At 40.7% G+C, this 26,402-nt stretch overlaps 1 protein-coding gene across 2 annotated transcripts in view; it reads right to left on the reverse strand.

The window, feature by feature from the left end:
- Nucleotides 1-26,402, reverse strand: part of LOC127572339 (single-stranded DNA-binding protein 2) — a 299,567-nt gene that overhangs the window by 232,426 nt on the left and 40,739 nt on the right. For both annotated transcript variants that reach the window (XM_052019481.1, XM_052019480.1), the window contains exons 2-3: nt 10,669-10,741; nt 9,989-10,050 (exon numbers count right to left, since the gene is read on the reverse strand). In XM_052019481.1, coding sequence (XP_051875441.1) covers nt 9,989-10,050; nt 10,669-10,741 — 135 coding nt within the window. The remainder of the gene's footprint in view (nt 1-9,988; nt 10,051-10,668; nt 10,742-26,402) is intronic.

Below are 26,402 nucleotides of genomic sequence, written 5' to 3' on the forward strand. Positions count from 1 at the left end.
TCACTTGATTAAGGCCCTTCAATAACTTTGTAAACTAGCGGAGTCTTGTGGACACTGAGTTCTCTCCTAGAATTTAAGCACTCATCTTCTCCGCCAGGATTATCTGTGCTGGAAGTAATGTGTGTTCCCAATCTGCAGCACCTGGTGCTGAAATCTGGAAGCAGCAGAGATCAGAGTGGGAGCGGTGAGAGAGTCTCACAGAACTCCTATCGAAGAGAGGAAGAATGCTTCTTCAGGGCAGGCACACCTCAAAGAGACTTCGCAGTGGAGCAGCAAAACGGGACACCTTGTGCTGAGCCTTTTTCTTCCTACCTTGTTTGTGATCTTTTGCAATTGCTCAGCTGTTGTCTTGAACCTTCTGTAAACTAGTTCCCTCATACCATTATGGACTCTGAACTGTTTGCCATCAAGTTTTGCAAACTGTCCCATTGTTCTGAGATGACCAAGTCACTGTCCATGTGAAGCCTATAACTTGTTAACACATAATAGGCTGCATTTTATTAGCTGCAGATTCAGAACATCTTTTAACTCAGTGACAACTCATTCCGTCCAGTTCTCTGACTAGCTTGTAACTTTGTTTTACAAGTCTGTTTCTCAGTCTCATGGTGGGCTTCGCAGATACTTCAACATTCAATACCTTCTGTCATGGTATTTCACAGACATCGTGAGGCAATGCCCACATTGACCCACAGCGAGAAAGATAGGCCATTCCTTACTGGCAGACACCTAACATTCAGCATTGCACATCCATTACTCTTCCTCAAACTGCTATCCTACCACTTCCCAGGAAGGTCTCACATGTAATTCCTTCACTCTCCTTTCAGTCCTAGGTTCACAGATGGACTGTCGCTGGTACATTGTTACCCCAATCTTAATCACCACACCTGCCCTCTTGGAGAGTGCTTTCTATATTCATAATTCGCTCATGCAGGTTGTATCTTTTCTTCATACCGCCAGGCAGTTCTCTAGTGGCCAGTGAACTACCATTTTGCCTCTCCATCTGCCCATCTGCCACTGTTCCCATCTGCCCTCTCCACCTTCCTCTCCTTTCAGATCCCTTCATCTTCAGCCCCTTGTCACTTCCACCTATCACCTCCCAGCTTCTGGCGCTACCTACTGCTTTCCCCTCCTCCATCTGCCTATCAACCCTCCACCTATCGCTTGCTAGCTCTCGCTCCACCCCTTCCCTCCACCTTTACTGCCTATCTCCCCTCTACCTTTCAGTCCAGGTGAAGGGTCCCTACTCGAAACATCAACTGACCATTTCCCTCAGAGCTCCTCCAGCATCTTGTGCATTGCTCCAGATTCCAGCATTTGCAGTGTAACACTATTACAGTGCCAGCGACCCGGGTTCAATTCCTGCCGTTGTCTGTAAGGAGCTTGTACGTTCTCCCCATGTCTGCGTGGGTTTTCTCTGAGTGCTCCGGTTTCCTCCCACGTTCCAAAGACTTACGGGTTGGAAGTTGTGGGCATGCTATGTTGGCGCCGGAAGAGTGGTGACACTTGTGGGCTGTCCCCAGCACATTCTCAGCAACGCACAAAGACACATTTCACTGTGTTTTGATGCACACGTGACTAATAAATAAACAAACATTTTAACATCTACTATTTTGCATAGCCGCTTCATTAAGGATGCAACCTGTAACCCCTGTCTACCAGACAAGATTTGTGAAGACTATTTAGAACATAGAACAGTACAGCACAGACGGGCCCTTTGGCCAATATGACATTGTACCAACCTATATATACCTACTCTATGATCAATCTAACCCTTTCCCTCTTACACAGCTCATAACCCTCCATTTTTCTTGCATCCATATTTAGTACTTCCCAATTCTGCAGTTGTCTGTCCAGACGGATCAAAAAGATTGACTCTTGGATCTCCTCTTTGTCCAATGCTAAGATCCGTTCAATAATGCAGTTCTTCAGTTTGAGTAATTCAATCTAACCTATATCCACGATCACTGTTGCAACCTTATGTCCTCTTTTCTATGATAAGCACCAAACCCACTTGCAGCATCCATGCGACTCAGCCATGAAGAATATGATCATGTTTTCATTACCATTTCTCTGCATTTGTTTCCTGATTGCATCTTTGAATTGTGCCCCAAGTGAAATCTCCTCACATTAAGTGCAATCTCTATTCTGGTGGCTCTTCCTTAATTGTTGTATCCACTGTACTGAAAAGTTTCACCAATCTGCATACTAAGTGATGGCATAACGCCCAAGCTGACGAGGTCTGGAAGTGGTGCCTTTCGTCGGTATCTTTAGTATAACCACTTACTCCATGGTCCTTGGTTACATGTGATAATTTTTGAAAAATTTAGGCCTATGTGAAACATGCACAGAACAGAAGTGGAGGCCTGGGGAAGCTCAGCCCTAATCGTACTGAATGCTAGAGCAGGCTTCAGGGCCAGATAACCTTCGTCTACTCCATGATAAAAGTCCCCCCAAGCCCAGCGCTCAAACATCTGGGATGGGTGGGGGAAGTAGTTGAGAGAGCAGTCCCACACATTAACAACCCACAACTGACACTGGCATATTCAGGAAGTCATACCTTTCAGCCAACAGTATTGGTTTATTATAGTCACTTGTACAGAGGTACAGTGAAAAGCTTGTCTTACAAACCGATCGTACAGGTCAATTCGTTACACAGTGCAGTTACATTGAGTTAGTACAGAGTGCATTGAGTTAGTACAGGTAAAAACAATAACAGTATAGAGTGAAGTCTCACAGCTACAGAGAAAGTGCAGTGCAATAAGGTGCGAGGTCACAACAAGGTAGATCGTGAAGTCATAGGCCATCTCATTGTATAAGGGAACTGTTCAATAGTCTTATCACAGTGGGGTAGAAGCTGTCCTTAAGTCTGGTGGTACGTGCCCTCAGGCTCCTGTATCCCCTACCTGATGGAAGAGGAGAGAAGAGAGACTGTCCTGGGTGGGTGGGGTCTTTGATTATGCTGGCTGCTACACCAAGACAACGAGAGGTAAAGACAGAGTCCAAGGAGGGGAGGCTGGTGTCTATGATGCGCTGGGCTGTGTCCACAACTCTCTAGTCAAAGGGGACAAACCAAATTTCTTTAGCCTCCTGAGGAAGTAGAGGCGCTGGTGAGCTTTCTTGGCTGTGGCATCTACGTGATTTGACCAGGACAATGTTCCAGACTTATCCCTTGGAACATCCCATCCCTTTGATATGATAGACTCACCAGAGGTCTCACCAGAGGTGACTGTAGTGTTACAGCCAGGAAAAGAGTAACTCAATTTTGACTTCAGACTGCCTGATGTCACATGGAATCAGGCCAATCATGGACGAGGAAGCCTCCTCTTTATCCTCAACCCTCCTTCATATTGAACAGCACTTGAAAGCAGCACTGAGAATAGCACCAGCTCAAAATATACTTTGGGTGGTTTAGCACCACAGCTGACTAAGTGCTTAAAGATACAACAGCTAATCTAAGCCTACAGCAGGTGCTGAGTGAATCAACACTAGTAATGCACCTTCGTCCTCACCAATGTACCTGTTACAAATGCATTCTGACTATGACAGTGTTGGGAGAACTGACTACCACATTGCCCTTATCGAGAAAAAGCACCGTCCTTACATGAAGTACACTCACTTTTGTGTTGTTTAGCATTATCACAGTGTTTCATTAGATAGATTCCAATCGATCAGATGTGGCAGCTTAAAACTTGGTGACATAAGGCACTGTAGGCCATTAATTGTAGTAGAATTGTTTTCCTTGACCATTTGTAATTTCACAGCCCAGCATATCTCTCACCCTATCATTACCATCAAGCCAGACAACTGACGCTGGTTCAATGAGGAGTGTAGAGGAGCCTGCAGGAGGAATACCAGGCATCTAAAAATGAGGCCCCAATCCAGCAAACATGCAACTTAACATTACGTGCTAGTCAAACAGCAACTGTGTTTAAGAGTTATGTGATCCCACAACCAACAAATCACAGCTCTGCAGTCCCAACACTTCCAGTCATGAACGACACGCACCATAAAACATCTACAGGAGGCGACGGTGCCTCCAAGAACATCCTCATCCAGTCATGGCTGATCTCAACACAAGAGCCAAAGGCAAGGTCAAAGCATTTACAACCCTCTTTAAAGGAAGGTACCAAGTGGATGATCTTGAGGTTTATGCCATCACAAAAGCCAATCTTCAATCAATACATTTTACCCCATCTGATGTAAAGAAACCGCCAGAAGCACCATGTACTGTTGAAGACTCGCAAAACAGCCATAGTTTTAGCTGAACTGTTCCAGTTCAGTTGCAACAAAAGCATCAACCTGACAATGTGGAAAGTCTCCCAGTTATGTCTGGTCCATAACAAGCAGGACAAACTCAATCTGGTCATTCACTGTCAATCAGCAGCAATCTGACAGTAGGTGTAGTTGACAGTGCCATCAAGTCCCACTCAGCATTAAATAACCTGCTTCCCAACACTCAATCTCAATTTCATCAGTGCCATGCAGCTACAGATATCATTGTTTTCATCCAAATATGGATTAGAGAGCTGAATTCCTGAGGTGAGATTACAGTGAATGCCTTCAATATCAAGGCAATGTTTATCCAAGCATAAAACCAAGCAGAAGTACTAAAACTGCTCAATGGGAATCAAGACTGGAGTAACACAAAGGAAAGTGGTTGTGGTTGGTAGATCAATCATCTCAACCCCAGGACATTATCTTGGGGAACTCCTGCAGCAATATCCTAAGCAGAAACACCTTCAACTGCTTCATCAATTATCTTCCTTCCACCACAAGGTGAGAAGTGGGAATATTTGTTCATGATTGCACTATATTAAATTCCAAACACAGCCCCTGAGAAAATGAAGCAGCCCATACCCACAGACAGCAAGAACTTGATTACATTCAGATGCAAACTAATAATGGGCAGTAATAATTGCCACACAATGACCATCTACAACAAAGAACTAACCACCAAACCATGACATTCAACATCCTGAGGATCACCTTTGACAAGAAACTCAGTCAGACCAACTACAAGTATTAGTTACTACAAGAGAAGGTTTGAGAATAGACATTCTGTGGTGAGTGATTCACATCATACTCCCCAAAATCTCTCCATCTGCAAGTCTCAAGTCAGGAGTGGAATACTCTTCATTAAACTCAGGTAGCTCAGAGTTTTACCGTGCAAAAACTGGTCCTTTGGCTCACCGAGTCCATGCCAATCATCAGCCTGCCATCCACAATAATCCTACACTAATCCCATTTTATTCTCCCCACATTCCCATCAATTTCCTACATATTCTACCACTCACCTACACAAAAGGGGTATTTTATAGTGGCAATTCACCTACCAATCAACACCTTTGGGAGTGCGGGGAAAGTGGAGCACCCCAGAAGAAACCCATGTAGTTGGAGGGAGAACATGCAAACTCCACACTGACAGTGCCTGGGGTTAGGACTGAATCTGGGTTGCTGGAGCCGTGAGGCAGAAGCTCTGCTAGTGGCACCTCTGTGCCAGTTGTATTGACCGTGCCACGAGTAGAGCAGCACAATAGAACAGCTAGTAGAACCACAGTGACACCATCAGGACAAAGCAGCCCATTTAACAAGTAATATCCACCACTTTGGACATTCAACTCCCACCATCTAACCATAACCCTGATGCAACAACACATTAGACCTATGCTGCAGTTAGTCACTAAGACTGCTTTGACAGCTCCTATTTGAGCCCAGGTCTCTCCAAAGGCAGTAGACACAATGAAACATCACCACCACTTACATGTTTTCCTCCAAGTCAAACACCACCTGGGTTTATAGGTATATTACTGTTCCTTATCGTCACTGAGTTTAAGTTCTGCAGTTTCCTCCTCAACATAAATACTTTCACCAAAAGGGACTCAGGTATTCAAACCAACTTTTCAATGGCAATTGGAGCCTGGCAGTAAATGTTGACATTTCCAGCAATGTCATCACCCCACTAAATGAATAAAAATATTGATTCAATCCAATCTCTGTGCTAGATATATCCTGGGTGTTCTGATAAGAGGGAGGGGAGAGCTATTAAGGATTTATATAATTCACTGCAAATGGTTGAAAAACCAGGAATCAGTTATTGGAAATCTACTAAGTTCCTCTCAAAATCAAAAAACACTTTAGACACCGAAAATCATAAATAAAAACACAAAATCTAGAAAAACTCAGCAGGTCAGGCATCACCTACTGAAAGATAACAAGAGTTCATACTTCAGATTTATTCATCCTTTATGAGAACTGGGAAAGAGATAAAACAAGTTAGTTTTAAGTTGCAGAGAGGTGAGGATGCAGTGGCTGGGAGTGAAGAGAACAATAAGGTACATCTCAGATTGGGTGAAGCCAGGGTTAACAGAGCTGTGTGGTTGATAGATTAATGAGAGAAGTTAGAGAGCAAGAGAAAACAAAGGAGTACATAAAACTGAAATGCAGATCAGTGTTGCTGAATCCTGAAACTAAAAGGAAAATGCTGGCAATAGCCAGCAGAACAAGTAGTATTTGTAAAAAAAAAGAAAATCTAAATTAATAATACTGATGGATAACCTAGCAGGAGAACTGGTCAGTTCTGATACAAACAAGAAAAGCTAATTCAGAATCAGGTTTATATATGACATATGTTGTGAAATTTGTTGTTTTGTGGCAGCAGTACCGTGCAAGAAGACGTAAAAATTAATATAAGTTACAAAAATAAATAAATAGTGCCAAAGCGGAATAATGAGGTAGTGTTCATGGGTTCACGATTATCCGAGGTCATTGAATTTGATATTGAGTCCCAAAGGCTACAAATGTGCCTGGATGGAAAACGAGATGTTGATGCTCAGGCTTGCATTGTGCTTCATTGGAACAGTGTAGGAAGCCACAGAAGGGAAGTGGGATGGAGCATTAAAGTGACAGGCAACCTGCAGACTGAATAGGGATGCTCTTCGCACCCAATGTGTATTTGGTTTCTCCAGTGTAGAGATATTCACTACACTTCTCCAATCCAGTGAATACCTTCTTTTCCTCTATTCAAACTGTCACCTTCTACAAATGCATATTGCTTTTCTTTGTACTCTATTAAAATGTTTTGTTAACTATTAACTAAGTAGCAAGTAATAGAGGTCATTCCAGTGTAGAGATATTCACTACACTTCTCCAATCCAGTGAATACCTTCTTTTCCTCTATTCAAACTGTCACCTTCTACAAATGCATATTGCTTTTCTTCTTTGTACTCTATTAAAATGTTTTGTTAACTATTAACTAAGTAGCAAGTAATAGAGGTCATGGTAAAAGGATATTTCTCATACTGGAGGATAGTGAATAGTAGCGTTCCCAGGGGGTATTTCTTTTTTCAATCCATATTAAATGAGCTGGATTTGGGGATACAAATTTTAAAATTACTATATTTCTAAATTTATGGATAACACAAAACAGGCAGTAATGTGAGCCGTAAAGAAGACAGTTACAGACTGTGGCAGAATGTAGACAAACTGATTAAATGGGCAGAACCACGGCAGATGAAGTTTAACGTGGAGAAACATGAGGTGATGCATTTTGATAGAAAGAATGAGGAGAGGCACTGTAGAATAAAGGATACTGTTCTGAAAGGGTGCAGAAACAGAAAGACCCGAGGTATACGTGCACATGTCCCCGAAAAGTGGCAGGACTGGTTGAGAATCCAATAATGAGGTATACACAGTTTTGAGCTTTTTCAATAGAAGCACATAATATAAAAACAGGGAAGTCATGCTGAACCTTCATAAAATACTAAGGCTACAGAGATAGGATCAGAGACAAAAGAGACTGCAGATGCTGGAAATCTGAAGCAACAAACAAAATGCTGGAGGGACTCAGCAGGTCAGGCAGCATTTATGGAGGGAAATGAACAGTCGACATTTCAAGTCGAGACCCTTCATCTCATTGGAAAGAAAGAGGGGAGGTAGCCATTGTAATGAGGGTTGGGGAGGGGGTGGAGCAAGAGCTGGGTGATAAGGTGGATCCAGGTGAGTGGGTGATAGGCAGTGGGAGACGGAGAGGGGGAATGATGCAAGCCAGGAGATAATAGGTGGAAGTGACAAAGGGCTGAAGAAGATGGAATCTGATAGGGGAGGACAGTGGACCATGGAATAAAGGGAAGGAGGTGGGGAGGGGAACCGGAGGGAGGAATGTGTGGGTGATGGGCTGATGGATAGGGCAGGGGAGGGGAAAGAGAAGGGGTGATGGGGCCGGTGGGATAAGGGAAAAATAAAAGGGCGGAGGGGAGTGGCTACCAGAAGTTAGAAAAATCAATGTCCATACCATCAGGTTGGAGACGACCAAGGCGAAATATAAGGTGCTGTTCCTCTAATCTGTGTCTAGCCTCAACTTGGCAGTAGAGGAGGCTGTGGACAGACACATTAGTGTGGGAATGGGAAGTAGAATTAAAATGTCTGTTCACCGGGAGATGCCAGCTGGTACAGCGGACAGATCGACGGTGTTCCAAGTGACCCCCCCAATCTGCTCAGGTCTCAATGATGCAGAAGAGGCTGGAGACAGACAGACGGGGGGGGGGGGGGGGGAAAAGCGGGGTTGGTGTGGAACTAATGAGTTGCTCTGGTAGCATGCCAATGGAGATGCAAATGGAATGAACAGCCTCCTCGTATTCCCTAGTAGAAGACGTACTCTTGATCTCTCAATCTACCTCGTTTTGACCTTACACCTTATTGTCGACCTGCACTGCACTTTCTCTGTAGCTGTAACACTTCATTCTGCATTCTGTTATTGTTTTCCCTTGTACTACCTCGATGCACTGTGTAATGAATTGATCTGTATGAACAGTATGCAAGACAAGTTTTTCACTGTACCTCGATATGTGATAATAATAAATCAATTCCACTCCTGCACTGTAACCATTGTATGACTTTGATTATTATAACAAATTAACATATATTCTTCAGCATTTGTAGGAATAATGTACTACCAACCAAATGTTACTTAAACAATCACAATAATATTTATGTTAAGAATTTGTATGTTACCTATACTATAGATCTGAACTACTGGAAAAATAAATGTCAGGATTGTTAAGTTTTACACTTTGTCCATCCACTATATGCAGCAGATAATCCCAAGTGCTAGTTCTGAGGTAAATTCCTCATATTTAAGTTCACATTACTCCCAACTACACAAGACCATTCAATTTCCACTGGTATATTTACGATTCTAAACTCAGCCATTATTGTAGTTGCCAATTATGACCAATGTGTTCCAAACCAGCAGCACAACAACTAACAACACATGTTTAATTTGAAATCTTTGATTTCAACATACAGAAGTCTTTCATTCCATCAAAAATGTAGAGATCCTAATCCGGTCCCAAAGGTGAAAGGATCAGCTTTTCACCATGCTGCCACAAAAATTAATGCTTGCACATGATTAATTTAAAGCTGAAATGTCAAATGTATTTCAACTTTTCCTTTTATCCATTAAATGTCATGGCTCTTTCAATTCAGAATCATGATCTGTTGCCTTTTCACTGCGGCAGCAGTGGTTAAAATGTGGTTTTAATTTTTAAATAAAAATGAGAACAATAAATTCTTAAGAACCTTAATAAAAAATAAATCTTGCATACGAATTAATCAAGTGAATTGTTCTTCTCTGAAATAGTATGCAAATTGTGCAACTGAGAAGACACTATATTTGAGACAGATGTTATATAGGGTATATAAAATCTGATGTACACCACCATTATCTAAAGAAGTGCGTTGGCCAATGCGTACAAGCAGCTTGGTCGACAATTCATGCATTGAGCATTTTCTGAAATCAACAAACTAGAGTCACATGTTTACATCACAGATCTAAATCACATAAATAAATCCGTATTTTAACATTTAGTATGAAGGTCAATTAAAACAAATCGCAAAGTATTTTAAAGGCACTCAATAATACCCAGTTCTGTCCATTTTTTTTCCCAAAAATGCTGATTAGATCTCATTAAATATTATTAAACTAACTTACCACCACCACGAATGTAAGAAGCCTGGTGGTTCTCCTAATGTAATGTTTTTCTCCCATCGTATCTAAAAAATAAATTGAGATAACACCATTGTATCTACATATATTCAAAATATTTTTTTAAAATGACAATACACACAGCCACCTTAAGCTCACTGACAAAGCATGTGGCCTTATTACAAATTTACAAAGGTAGATGTGAACCGAGGTTTGATGTAAATTCACAGCTATTCTTCATTACAACAGACTATGTAATCAGTAGACATTGGTGCACTTTGGATTTTGAACACCTACCTTTCAGGTACCAAAGCTGTCTCTGAAAATAACTGGAATTTAAATCCCTCCCCCCCCCCCCCACTCTACTGTGCAGTAAGTAATAAAGTTTGCAACAGTATTTCACAGTAATAAGGAATCTGGATTGACTGAGGAAGAAAGTTTGGTGAGCTAGTAACCACGGGTTATTTCAATATACTTCAGATATCTACTTTAACACAAGCATTTAAAATTAATCTAATTGATTTTCCAATTATGAATAAGTATGTTATGCATTTAAGAAGTCTACGAGGTGAAAGCACCATTTAAGGCACATTTTATTCAGTTTATAACTAGAATAGAATTTGAAGTTCACGAGGCTGCGACTCCAGAGAACCAAAAATATATGTGAAGTCTGAACAATGACTCACCTCTGATAAAAATGTTTGTGCTGATTTTTGTGCTCCTACGTGGAGTAGATATTCATATACATACAGTGCTAACCTGCAAGATAACACAAATAAATTATTTTATCATTATCACACAATAAAAAAATAATTCTCATTCCAAGTTAAAATTGTTCACACATCATACATGACAAATTTCAGTAATTCATGGCATAAATTAAGTTTGCAACAGAAAATATTTATGGCCTTGTAAATTTTTTGTTTATACAAAATATACTGACATCTGACAAGTGAATATTGAGAATGCCCAGGTTTGCTATAATGCTGAGTCTTCCTGTATAAATCCTTTAACCATGGACACAATTTTCAAAAGGTAAACATGTATCTTAATTCTTTAGGTTAAATTTCAATTTTGGTGAAATTTATGTCCATTTACTTATAAGTATAAAAATGAACCAAAATTGAGTAACAAGTTGAATAGCAAACAACAAGTAATAACAGCACTGGGCACATTCATTAGAAGGAAAAAAACAAAAACCTAGCATTCCCCAAGCAAAACACTTCAAACTGAATTTATCCAAAGCACAGCACATTGTACTCGGAAAGTTCCAGTTAGCTGGTGTTGGTGCATTCTCATTAGTGGAGCCCCTGTTGCAGAAAATATGTTGTCTATGGTAGGTACCTGTCAATTTTATTTGACAGTACTGCTCAAAATATGAATATAACATTCATAATCATAAGTATATCTGGTTTGAAAACAAGACACTTTAACATCATGAATTCAATACATGCAATGCTACTATTCTAAGGAAAGAAAGAACAAAGAATGGCACCGTTCGGTTACTAAGTTCTGGTATATAGTTAATAGAAATAGACTTTCAACTCAACAAAAGAAAAAAGGCTAAATTGCATGATTTGCTATATCAAATGTTGATCAATCAACCCTTCCTGCAATGCGTATTTCATTATGGACTGCTAAAAAAGTTGCAAAATCTGGTTGTACAACCAAGAGCCAGGAATGACATGGAAAGGGAAACAAACAACAAAATTCATTATCATTATGATTGTGAAGACCATTTGGCCACTTTAATTCATGCACTCAAAGAGGTACGAACTTCCGATAGGCCAGCACCACATCATTTCAAGTGCATCCAGTTTTCTTAGTTGACCCCTTTCCAGACTTGAACCTTTCATCATAATTCAGATCCTCCACCCTATGCATGAATCTTTCAAGATGACCAAAACGGAACACATTATTCAAGTGTCTGACGAGAGCAATATATATGGTTTACATATATTGCTCTTGTCATTCTTCAGTTTTGACAATGGAGTTTCACATTCAATGACTGTGTGTATTTCTGCTTGAAACGGGATGGATAACTATGGGTCTCTTTCAGTTTCATCCCAACCTATTTTCATTGTTTTTGCAGTGTATGTATCACCCATTTTCATACTTGTGTATATTTGCACTGGTTTATATTAATATTCATCTGTCAGTGTTTGTTCACCTACATGCCTAGCTGAATTCAGTTTGCAAATTCTTAGCTAGTTCTTGAGATGCTGCTATACTTTTTAGTTTGGTACATTCTGCAAATTTGACCACTTTGCTTTTGTATCCAGGACACTTAAATAAAATCCCAACACAAAGCCACAAAAAACGAGACTCACTGGAGGAGTTATGTTTGAGCAGGGAGAACTGCAGGGTTGGACATCGTCTCCTCCCTTTCACCCTCATCTATTCCCAAAGACGTCTGCAAATTACAGTACACCATATCACATGATTTACACAGTCCACTTATCTGATTACTCAATCAACCAAGTTTTAGGAATCTGTCAGACACGATCTTCCCCTTCTGAATCATTGTTGACTACTTGAAAAGGAAAAAATCCAGAGCTACGGGGAGAATAGAATTAATTGTATAACTCTACAAAAGAGGCAAAAGTACAACACGGCAAAGTTTATTAATTTTACTTGAGATTTCTTCGTTTTATGAAACCATTTGCTTAGGACTTGCCTTGTGACTGCTTGAAGGATTTAGAATTTTACATTTGAAGGTTTTATATTCATTTTTAAATATTAATTTTAAAAAATGGTTCATAATCTGACTCTCGCATTTACTCAAAAGCATTTTCTGCAGTGGAAGTTTATCCGTCAGTGTCTGCACAAAACGTAGCACCTCACCATGGCAATTGAGGGACAAAGAAAAATAATAACTGAACCAAAATTAGTACAGGTTAGGAGTAGATGATGGAGTTCTGAATTAATCAAGGGTAATGGAGCTCACAATTTGAACAGCCAGAAAAAAAAAGAATGAAAAATCTGAGCATGACACAAAGGATGAAGGCAGAAATCTCAGCTAGTTCGGACACAAAGATAATATTTCAGAGTAAATAAAGGTGGGTTTAGTGATATATTGTAGTTTTGGATTCAAGTTCAGTCCTGGGAGAGCAGCATATTGAAGTTGTGCATCATTACTTTCACCGAGTGAACAAATAGAAACATTTTAGAATTAGATGGCTTGGTCTAATGCTTTTTCCAAGAAACCAACTTTAAGTAACAACATTGAGGGATATTATCTATTGCACGAAGAATATGGAAAAATATCCCTCCTGAATCTGCTCTTTTCCAGATAAATACCAATTGCTTAAATTTCTCTTCATAGTTAAAACAAATCATTTGTATACTGGGCTGGCTGTACTGTTCTGCACATTCTCCTCTGTTTAACCTTGTTGTGGTACAGCAAACAGAACTGTATAGCACATCAGGACTAGAAAAATAACAAGACAGCATAGATTTCAAAAAGGAATTAGGTTCAACCAACTTTTTTTGAAATCTTTTATTTTTCCTTCTACAGAAAGGCAAGCCATTAAGAGTTATACGTTTCAATTCACAGCAGGTCTTCAGTTGACTTATGACCAGGATCAGAGCAGATGGAGTGATGGGACAGATACCAGAATGGATAGAAAGCTGGTTACAAAGCAAAAAAAACAGAAAGTCAGGCAGCTCCTCAGAAGAAGATGGGAAATGTTTCCATAGGGATTAAAACTGGACCACTATTTAGATTAATGATATGGATACTCTGGAAATGGAAGTGCCATACAAAATTTGCAAACATCAAATTGGAAGACTAAAGTTAATATAAAAGGAAGAATGCAATAAATACATGAAGGCATAAATAGGCTTGCAGATTGGACATGTAAATTGGCAGACAAAATTCAACCCAGGCAAGTCTGAGGTAGTACATTTAGTAGGAAGAATAAGGAGACCACATGCTGCTCGGATAATATAACTAATTAGGCTGAAGGAGCTACGGGACAAATGTACAAATTACTAAAAGTGGTGATTCAGTTAACATAAACATAAATAAAAATAAAGCAAGGTTAATTCTAAATTTTGAATCCCATGGCTTTACATAGTTGCTGATGACTCCACCCACTACCACCACCATTTATAGCCACTAGATCCACTATTACACAGCTGTTCATGTGGAAGTCCAGGATTTACTGACACACTTCAGTGGCCGTATCTGCTGGTTCAGTGTCAGTGTGGACCCCCAATGTATTCAATGGGGTTGCTGGTCCTGTCCCAGACTTGGGAAGACCTAAAACCCCATTGGTTCCAATTAAGTTTACAGGGCACAGATTTAGAATATTTTACTTATTAAGGACTATTTTGGTTTATATTAGTGATACCATTTATTTGTTGTATTAATTAATACTGATTTATGACTTGTTAATTAATAATTTCATTTCTAATTACTTACTTCAATTTTAATAGTTTTTACATTTTTCTAAACTTCAGAGACATTTAAAGAAACTTTTAAAAATCATTTACAAGTTCGGCCAAAGACAAAACTATGCTCTTGCTTGTTTTCTGATAGAACCTGTCAGAGGTACCATCAGGGCAGGGCTTCTGCACTATGTTGCCCATGACCCTGTCATCAAACAGACCCTGTCACAGGTCAATGTGATCATTCTGTGTAAGGGTACTGAGGATGATCAAGCCCTTGGCTATACCAGTTGGTATAAAAGCTGATTCTCAAAGGAGAAAATGGCAAAAGGTGTTGACAACCTTGAGTACGTAGAAATACCACCAAAGTTAACATGCATATAAGCAAGAACAAAATATTTTCACTCATTCACAAATAATGGCAATTGCTTTACAATGTGCATGTTAAAACAGGTCATGCTCAGTTCCAAGGGACTGTCTCAGAAGTACATAGAACATTACAGCACAGTCCAGGCCCATCGGCCCACGATGTTGTGCCGACATTTTATCCTACTCTGAGATGTATCTAACCCTTCCCTCCCACATAGCCCTCCATTTTTCTATCTAAGAGTCTCTTAAATGTCCCTAATGTATCTGCCTCCACCACCTCTGCCGGCAGTGCGTTCCACGCACCCACCATTCTGTGTAAAAAAAAACTTACCCCTGACATCCCCCTTATACCTTCCTCCAATCACCTTATAATTATGCCCCCTCATGTTAGCTATTTTTGCCCTGGGGAAAAGTCTCTGACTGTCCACTTGATCTATGCCTCTATCATCTTATACACCTCTATTAAGTCACCTCTCATCCTCCTCCTCTCCAAAAAGAAAAGCCCTAATTCACTCAACCTATCCTCAAAATACATGCTCTCCAATCCAGGCAGCATCCTGGTAACTCTCCTCTGCACCCTCTCTAAAGCTTCCACATCCTTCCTATAATGAGGCAACCAGAACTGAACACAATACTTCAAGTGTGGTCTAACCAGAGTTCTATAGAGCTACAACATTACCTCACTGCTCTTGAACTCAATACCCCAACTGATGAAGGCCAACACACCATACACCTTCTTAACAACCCTGTCAACCTGCGTGGCATCCTTGAAGGATCTATGGACGTGGACCCCAAGATCCCTCTGTACCTCCACACTAAGAGTCCTGCCATTAGCCTTGTATTCTGCCTTCAAATTCAATCTTCCAAAGTGTATCACTTCACACTTTTCTGGGTTGAACTCCATCTGCCACTTCTCAGCCCAGCTCTGCATCCTTATAATGTCCTGTTGTAACCTAAAGCAGCCTTCTACACTATCCACAACACCACCAACCTTCATGTCATCTGCAATGTTACTAACCCACCCTTCCACATCCTCATCCAAGTCATTTATAAAAATCACAAAGAGCAGGGGTCCCAGAACAGATCCCTATGGAATACCACTGGTCACCGACCTCCAGGCAGAATACGCTCCATCTACAACTACCCTCTGTCTTCTGTGGGTGAGCCAATTCTGAATCCACACTGCCAAATTTCCCTGGATCCCATGCCTCCTGACTTTCTGAATGAGCCTTCCTTGAGTAACTAAAATCCATGTACACCACATCCAATGCTCTACCTTCAATGTGCTTTGTCACATCCTCAAAGAATTCAATCAGGCTCATGAGGCACAGCCTGCCCCTCAAAGCCATGCTGACTGTCCCTAATCAGCCGATGCTTTTCCAAATGCCCATAAATCTTGTCTCTAAGAATCTTCTCCAGTAATTTGCCCACCACTGAAGTAAGACTCACTGGCCTGTAATTCCCAGTGTTATCCCTACTCCCTTTCTTAAACAAAGGAACAAGGCAGTGCGGTAGTGTAGCATTTAGCGTAATGCTATTACAGCGCCAGCGACCCAGATTCAATTCCTGCCGCTGTCTGAAAGGAGCTTGTACGTTCTCCCAATATCTGCGTGGATTTCCTCCGGGTGCTCCAGTTTCCTCTCACATTCCAAAGACGTACGGGTTAGGAAGTTGTGGACATGTTATGTTGGCACCGAAAGAGTGGTGACACTTGTGGGCTGCCCCCAGCACATTCTCAGTAACACAAAAAGATGCATTTCACTGTGTGTACATGTGACTAATAAATAAATATCTTATCTTATCATTTGCCACCTTCAATCATCTGGCACTACCCCTCTGGCCAGTGAGGATGCAAAGATCATCGCCAAAGGTGCAGCAATCTCTTCCCTCACTTCCCATAATAACCTTAGATATACCTTGGATATATCCAATCCTGCCCCGGTGACTTATCTATCCTAATGATTTTCAAAAGTTCCAGCACATCCTCTTTCCTCACATCGACATGCCCTGGTGCAGTGGTTTTCAACCTTTTTCATGCTGCGGCCCCCCAGAACACGTCCTTGTTAGATGGCGGACCCCCAAAGCCCACAAAATCAAACAATCGATAATTCATGCATATAACACTTAAATTACTGCACACAGGCCCTATTGAATTAGTGACTCTCTCAATCACCGATAATTACCAGCGGTGTCTTTCAGTGTTCAGTTCAATGTGGAGGTTGTGCCTGTTTTACACTGCAGAGTTTGTCCAAACGTGGTGGTATGTGCGACAAACATACGCGTATGTCATCCTCAATATTCAATCTTGATCTGTATTTGGTTTTCATAGCAGTGACTGCAGAAAATGCTATTTCGCATAAGTAAGTGATTGCAAATGGTAACAGAACGTTGACGGCTTTGCCAGACAGCAGTGGATACTCCTGGGAACATGCTATCCAGAACAACAACAGTGACATTCGGTTGGACTGCAAACGCAAAGTCCTGTCAGATGACAGTTCAGCCAATTCTCCTTGTTCATGTCAAGTTAAATTAGTAAGCATGCATTCAAACAGATTTTGAATCCAATCAAACATGCTCGCATCATCGTCGCTGAAATACTCATGGAAATAATGTGACAGCTGTTGAATATGGTTCAAAACAGTGCTCAGAATGGCCTCTGTCTTAGTCTCGTGCACTGTCAGAAAGTCAGCCAGCAACAGAAACATATCATAGACACCTTGCTCGCATCTTCCCTTCCAGATAGTTTTTTTTCTGGAAAGCATTGATTTTGTCATGTGTTTTCAGAACATTTGAGCCAGGTCCTTGCAATGATAGATTTAAACTGTTCAAAATGTTGAAAATATCTGCACATCTCATCTGTCAAGAACTGTGCCAATGATCCGTTATGCTCATTTAGAAAAATGAGCAGTTCATCTCGCAATTCAGATACACGCTGCACAACGTGGCCTCGTGACAGCCATCTGACTTCTGTATGTAGCAACAAATGCTCATGCTCGGCTTCCATTTCACGGCATACATTTTCAAACAAATGATGATTGAGCGGCCTGGCTTTGATAAAGTTAACGATATTAATGCATGTGGAAAACACATCCGCAAGATTTTCATCCATATCCAGCCAAAGCCTCACGGTGAATCATGCAGTGGGTTGCTGCTACATGTAGAGCTACTTCTTTCACTCGTGCGACTAGACCCGACTTCCGTCCAGTGATTGCAGCAGCACCATCCATGCATACTCCAATACATTGTGTCCACGCCAATGCCGATTGTACAAAACAAGTGTCAAGCGCACAGAAAAGTTCTTCACCAGTTGTATGCCCTGGGAGCACCTTGCAAAGCAAAGTCTTCCAAAGCCTCTCCTTCGCAGCAATATCAAGCATAAACCAACAACTGCGCAGCACTGGCAACATCAGTACTTTCATCGAGCTGAATCGCAAATCTGACTTGCTGAAGATGGGCTATCAGCTGGCTCTGTATATCTCCTGCCATATCGCCAATTCTTCTGCTTACTGTGTTATCAGACAGCGGAACGGCTTTCAGTTTTTGACTGGATTCTTTTCCTAGTACAACTTCGCACATATCTACTGCTGCAGGCAGTATAAGCTCTTCTCCAATTGTGAGAGGCTTCCTGGAACGTGCTATTCGTAATGCTACCAAATATGACGCGCGAAGAGCCTTCTCATTTACAGTGACGCAGGCTGTCATTTTGCCTTTCTGCTTGAGGTACAGCTCCTTTTGCTGCTCAAAATATTCCTTCGGCTTACTGGCAATACCTGGATGCACTGTTGTTAAACGGTGCTTCAATTTCGCTGGTTTCATTGCATCATTGGACAGTGTTTGCAAACACACAACACAGAGAGGTTGGTCCGCACTTGTCTCCACTGCAATGAAGCCATATGAAATGTATTCTGGATTGTACTTGCATTGTTTTCTCTTTCGGTCACCCTTATCCCCTTCGTCATCAGAATCTTCCGGTTTCTGGTCAGCTTTTCTCTTCAGAAATTTCTCCACACTCAGCAATACACACTGGACAGTTTAATTACTATTACTGATAAACAAAATTATCAAAACTAATCTAAAATTTACATGTTTGCACACTTTTCATTTAACAGTGACGTCACTGTGGCATAAATGCACGGTAAGCAAGCAATATTATTAAGGCACACCAACAACGTCACTCAGTCTCGCTAACACTAAAGTGCACAACAGAATAGTAGTGAGTAGTGAACACTACTGACTACTCTGACTACACAACTCGAATATTAAGTGGCAGCTTACCAGAAGGGAACGTCATCTAAGTCTCTAAGATTGTCACCTATAACAGATAGAATAGGTATGGCCAATTTTCTGAATAGTGGAAAACTGGAGCAAGTAAGCTACGTCTTTGTAACAGGTCGCTTTTCCATTTTTTTCTTGGCTTGCTCGCAGACCCCCTGGCAACCTGCTACGGACCCCCAGGGGTGCGCGGACCACAGGCTGAAAACCTCTGCCCTAGGTGTATCAGCCTGTTGTACACCATCCTCACAAACGTCAAGGTCTCTCTCACTGGTGAATACTGAAGCAAAGTATTCATTAACGACCTCCCCTACCTCTTCTGACTCCAGGAACATGTCTTCTCTTTTATCCCTGATCAGTCCTACCCTCATTTTAGTCATCCTCCTGTTCTTCACATACTTGTAGAATGCCTTGGGGTTTTCCTTAATCCTACTCGCCAAGGCCTTCTCATGCCCCCTTCTAGCTCTCCTAAGTCCATTCTTAAGCTCCCTCCTGGCTACCTTGCAACTCTCCAGAGGCCTGTCTGATCCTTGCTTTCTAAACCTTGGATAAGCTTCTTTCTTCCTCTCGACAAGATATCCTACACCTCTTGTCAACCATGGTTCCTTCACTCTACCATCTCTACCCTGCCTTAATGGGACAAACCTATCCAGAACCCCATTCAAGTACCCCCCGGACAACCTCCACATTTCCATTTTGCACTTCCCCAAGAACATCTGTTCCCAATTTACACTCTCAACTTCCTGCCTAATAGCATTATAATTCCACTCCCCCAATTAAGTACTTTCCCATATCGTCTGCTCCTGTCCCTCTCCAAGGCTATGGTAAACGTTAAGGAGTTATGGTCACTGTCTCAAATGAGAGTCTCTAATAATGCAGTTAAATAAGACGACGTCTGAAAAGAAGAAAAGTTTTGATGGCTGAACTGATAGCAATGGGGTTTAGACCTTGTTAGGTCTGGAACAGGACCAGAAACCCTATTGATTCCAATGCATTGATAACAGCTACAGTGAAGACCATATCTGGGAATTTCTGCTCACCTCTCAAGTAAAGGGTGATGATTATGATATAGTGTAGTAGTGGGACAAAGTGAGGGTGGGGCTAAAAGAGAAATGCAACAGAAATAAGTATGATTTTAAATTCCATTCTTATTAACATCATGTAAATTATCATCCTTTATAACCTGTATACAAATACTGGAACAAGCCAGAATCAACATTTCTCATAAATGTGTAATAAAGTCACACATATTTTAAAATGATTCTGCAACGTCCTAATGAGAGAATTGAAAAAAAAATGGATTAAAGAAAGGAATTAAACTGTTTTAAACCATTTTTGCATTATCAGTACAAGCTGCTTCGTGTATCAACTGTAAAAGTAAATATTCAATCCCTTTGCAACCAATATTGCCTTAAAAGGTATAATTGTCTTGCTGCTTAAAGAATATAATAATATTGGCACTTTCATACTACAACATAACATGTTCTGAAAATGCATTACTACATGAAGAAGTGTAACCCAGGTTTTAGTCCCAATTGTTATGTACGTACAGTATATGTACTATAAACAAGCTGCAAAACAACCTCAGTGTGGAGTACTTCAATTTCATTATAGCAGCCTATTTATAATTTCAGCTTAAAATAAAGACAAACTTCAAAAGTACAACTGTTTCCAGGATCTTTGGAAACTCTGAGATGTTTTTAATGTTATAAAAAGTAGGCACTCCAAATATATGCCCCAAACATTGTTATAGCTTCTCACAGAGCTATGGCTCTCTACATGTTTCAACAGAATTTCATTAACATCATGCTTGGGTACCAGTCGCATCAGTTATAAAGAGGTATATTAGAGCCAGCATCAGCTGCAAACAACTTGTGGACTAAACCTTAAAAAGGTCATTTCTAATTCTTCTGGTCACTGATTATATACTAATGCTGATCTATATCTTTTACTTGATTCATTCTAGACCTTGTACAAATTTCCATTTTATATCCTCAACAACAAAAGCATAGCATAGAAAATTTATCACAGTTCCACATTTCTAATGTTACTTTGCATAAATGGTCTACATTGCATATTAATATGGTCGAGCCATATTCAGCAAACCAAGACAATATAGTGTTGATTCTATTTTGTTCCCTCAGAAGAAAAGTAACATTAGAAATACGGTCGAAGTTTTAATATTTTAACAACATAGGAAGAAAGCACGAGACCAACACAATTCCAAATACATGTCAGACACTGGTGATAGTGTAGAAGATACCATCACAAAAAGGCCATTCTGCACAAGGCATGGCTCAAAATGGTAAATTGGTCTATTATTGTCACGTACCGAGGTACAGTGAAAAACTTGTCTCGCATACAATTCATACAGATAATTCATTACACAGTGCATTGAGGTAGTACAAGGGAAAACAATAACAAAATGCAGTATAAAGTGTTACAGGTTACAGTTACAGATAAAGTGCAGAGCAGGTAGACAATAAGGTGCAGGTCAAGGTCATAATGGAGGTAGATTGTGAGGTTAAAAGCATCTTGGTGGGGGGGGGGGGGGTGGGGAGGGAAAGGTGAACACAGTGTCAGCTGGAGAAGCAGATGTCCTCCTCCCTTTCTCCTCAGTTCATCTAGAAACTTCACATTTGGTGCAGAAAACGATTTTTAAAAATCCAAACAGAACACACAAAAAATCAAATGCTTTTAAGTACATGGAATGTTTAAATCAACAAAATATGAACCCATTAAAAAAAACTTAAGAAATGTTTTCACTTCAGCTCAACAAATTAACAGCCACTGAAGACACAATTATACTCCACAAAAGATGTTTTCCTATGCAACAAATGTACATACCTCTAAAAACAAAACAAAAATAACTCAAAAATTCAATGAGTTATTAGATGCTACCTTAAATAAAAGCAGAAAGTGCTGGAAGCACTCAACAGGTCAGGCAGCATCAGTGGAAAGAGAAGCAATTAACGTTTCAGGTCCAAGACCCTTCATCAGAATCGGGATAAAGAGAAAATGAGTTAGTTTTCAGTTGTAAAGAAGTTGAAGGAGGCATAGTTAGACCAAAGCGAAAGTCTTTGATAAAGTCACACCAAATGAGTCAATGTGGCAGAAGAATATTATCAGTGTTATGTATTGCTAACAGCAGGGCTGTAGGGCATACTTTTTCTCTTTCCTAGTTCTAACAGGGGGTCTCAGACCTAAAAAATTAATTCTGTTTCTCTTTTCATTCATGTTGCCTGCTCTTCTATTTTCTGATTTTATTTCCACAGCTTTAAAAAGTCATTAATTCAGATTTACTTTGCTTTGTTCAGATTTAAGGACTTGGTTCAGATTAAGCCAAAATATTTTCAGTAAAATCTGCATGTTCTCCTTGTGAATGTGTGGGTTTTCACTGGGTGTACCAGTTTCCTTCAACATCCCAAGGTAAATTGAACTAGTGGATGGGAATGAGGGGAGAGTAAATGGGATCAGTGTAAATGGATGTTTGATGGTCAGTACAGCCTCAGTGGGCCAAAGGACCCCTTGTCACATTATGACTCTCTTGAATTTATGACATCAAGAAATTTGAACCAGCATTACCAAATTTGCCTTGGTGAGACAATCCTGGAGTTAATGTTTCTGGTCAACTTGGTTGTAGGGAAACGAGTTTATTATAGCCACATGTTCTAAAAATACAAAGATAGATGGAAAAGTAAATTGTGAGGAGGACACAAAGAACCTGCATTTATCCTTTTGTAGACTAAGTGAGTAAACAAGCATTTAGCTGATGTAGAATAATGTGTGGGAACATTGAGTTTCCTACATCCGTAAAGAGCAGAAAAACATTACTTAAATGAGATGGACTACAAGTACTGAGGGACCTGGTTGTTTTTAAATACATGAAACACAAAATTAGCATGTGAGTAGAGCAAGTTTGGAAGGTGAATGGGATGTTGGCATTTTTTGCAAAGCACATGGAGCACAGAAGTCATGATACAGCTGTACACAGCATAGGTGAGCTCAACTGGAAAAAGAGGTTTATCAGACCAATCACTGGAAAGGGTGGGTTACCTTATGAGGAAAGGTTGGACAAGCTAGGCTTGTATCCAGTGTAGTTTAGAAGAGCGAAGGGGAACCTGATTGAAATATACAAGATCCTGCAGGGCCATGACATGGTTGATATGGAGAGGATATTTCCTCTTGTGGGAGAATCTAGAACAAGGAGACAGTCATACAAGACTGACATGGGGTATTTTTTATCCCTCACAATAGATCTTGTGCCTTTGTAACTCATCCTCAAAAAGATGGTAGAAACAGATGTTTTGAATATTTTCAAGGCAGCGATAGATAGGTTCCTGACAGACGTGCGGGCAAAAGGTTACCACAAGTGGACAGGCACTTCAGTAAGAGCAATCAAAAAGCAGACTGAATGGAGATAGACTACAAATGAGTATGGTACAGAGGGATCTAGGTGTTCTTCTGCATGAAACACAAAAAAAAAATCAGCATATGGATCAGCAAGTAATTAAGGCAGCAAATGGCATATTGTCCTTTATTCTTAGTGGACCGAGTTTAAAAATAGAGAAGAATTGTTATAATTGCACAGGGCACTGACGAGGCTGCACCTGGAGCACTGTGTACAGTTTTCTCCCCTCGTTTATGGAACAATTTATTAGCACTGGAGGCAGCCCAGAAAAGATTCACTATGGTAATTCTTGGACTGAAAGGGTTGTCGCATCATAAATAACTAAAAAATGTTAGACCTGTATTCTGTACAGAGTTTGGAAGAATGAGGGGTGGGAGAGACAGAGAGAGAGAGAGAGAGAGAGAGAGTGTGATCAGATGGCCTACTCCTGCTCCTATTTTCTTGTATGTATTCCTTCTTTCAAAGTAATTAACCTCCTATTTTCCCCAAATTATACCTCATCTGTCAACTTCTTGCTCATTAGATAGATATCTTTATTAGTCACATGTACATTGAAACACACAGTGAAATGCATCTTTTGCGTAGTGTTCTGGGGGCAGCCCACAAGTGTTGCCACACTACCGGCGCCAACATAGCACGCCCACAACTTCCTAACCCGTATGTTTTAGGAATATGGGAGGAAACTGGAGCACCCGGAGAAAACCCACGCAGACACAGGGAGAACATACAAACTCCTTACAGACAGCAGCAGGAATTTAACCTGGGTCTCTGGTGCTGTAATAGTGTTACGCTAACTGTTACATCTATATCCCTATGCAGCCCTTTTGTGCCTTCCTTAAACTTGCTAACCAGCTACAGTATACTTTGACCCTTTGTCCAAGTCATTAATATAGAGTGTAAATATTTGAAGCCCCAGTACTGATCCCAGATTCCCACAAAGTTACCGCTTGACAACCCAAAAATAGCCCATTCATCTGGGCCCTTCTGTTAGAGAGCTTCTCCCCTTTTTGTCCCAAAATATTACTCCCAAACTCATTCCCTCGTCCTGCATTGTTACGTTTTATACAGCACCTTAGCAAATGCCTTCTGGAAATCCAAACACAGTACATCTCCTGGTTCCCTTTTCTCCATCCTGATTAAAACTAAAGGTCCACCTAATGGACAATGTAAATATCTGGCTCAAGATCAAAATAACTAATGAGAACAAAGAAAACTTTAAGCTTGGCAAAATATGGACTTAGTCATTTAAAAAAAAAGCCTCATCTAATAAGGCCACCTAATAACAATGTTACAGTGGCACAGGCAATAAACCAAGATATACTTGATACATGCAAGAAAGGAACAAGCAGTTGTCATGGGGGACTTTAACTTCCACATAGATTGGGCAAATGAAGCTGGTCTAGGCAGCCTTGAGTAGGCCTTCACGGAATGCATCTGTGATAGCTTTCTTGAACAGCATATTAATGAACCTGCTAGCGAAAATGCTATTTTAGATCTGGTCCTGCGCAATGAGACAGGTAAAAGTAACAATCTTATATTTCAGGATCCTCTTGGAAAGAATGACCACAGTATGACTGAATTTCTCATACAAATGGAGGGTGCAATAGTTTGATCTAAAACCAGTGTATTATGCCTAAACAAGGGAGACTACAACAGGATGAGAGAGGAGTTGGCTAGCGTAGACTGGGATCACAAGCTAGATGGTGGGACAATTAAGGAACAGTGGAAGACTTTCAAAAGAGACTTTTCACGGTGCTCAACAGACGTATATTCCAGTTAAAAGCATGGACAGTAAGGGTGGGGAGAGCCAGCCTCGGATAACTAAGGAAATAAAGAAGGCATCAGGCTAAAAGCTCATGCATAAAAAGTCACCAAGAGTAGTGGGAAACTGGAAGATTGGGAAAACTTTAAAAAGCAACAAAGAACCACTAACCAAGCAGTAAGGAAAGGGAAGATAGATTATGAAAGTAAACTAGCACAAAATCTAAAACAGAGTAAAAGCTTTCATAACTATATAAAGCGGAAAAGGGTGGCTAAAGTGAACGTAGGTCCCTTGGAAGATGAGAAGGGGGAATTACTATTAGGTAATGTGGAAACGGCCGAGGCCTTGAACAACTATTTTGTGTCAGTCTTCATGGTGGAGGACACTTCTAACATGCCAAATAGAGATGTTAATAATGTGATGGGAGGTGAGGACCTTGATACAAAATTGCTATCACCATAGAGGTAGAGATGAGCAAACTAATGAGCCTAAAGGTAAACAAGTCCCCTGGTCCTGATGGGATGCATCCCAGGGTACTGAAAGAAATGGCAGAAGTTATAGTATATGCACTTGTGATAATTTACCAAAATTCTCTGGACAGGTCCCAGCGGATCAGAAGACAGTGAATGACACGCTACTGTTTAAAAAAGGATGTAGGTAAAAGCCAGGTAACTATAGGCCAGTTAGCTTAACGTCTGTAGTCAGGAAAATGCTTGAAACTATCATTAAGGAAGAAATAGCGAGACATCTGGATAGAGGTGGTTCCATCAGGCAGACGCAGCATGGATTCAGGAAGGGCAGGTCCTGTTTGACAAACTTACTGGAGCTCTTTGAGGATATAATGAGTGCAGTGGATAGAGGGGAACAGGTAGATGTTGTATTCTTGGATTTCCAGAAGGCGTTCAATAGAGTGCCACATAAAAGACTTATCCATAAGGTAAGGATGCATGGAGTTGGGGGTAATGTATTAGCATGGATAGCAGATTGGTTAACCAATAGAAGGCAGAGACTTGGGATAAATGGGTGTTTCTCTGGTTGGCAGTGGTGAGCAGGGTGCCGCAGGGATCAGTGCTGGGCCCACAACTGTTCACAACATACATTAACGGTTTGGAAGAGGGGACAGCGTGTAGCATATACAAGTTTGCTGATGACACTAAATTGAGTAGAAAAGCAAATAGTGCAGAGGATGCAGATAGATTAAGTGAGTGGGCAAG

Source organism: Pristis pectinata, chromosome 7 (assembly GCF_009764475.1).
Source record: "Pristis pectinata isolate sPriPec2 chromosome 7, sPriPec2.1.pri, whole genome shotgun sequence".
Taxonomy (NCBI): domain Eukaryota; kingdom Metazoa; phylum Chordata; class Chondrichthyes; order Rhinopristiformes; family Pristidae; genus Pristis; species Pristis pectinata.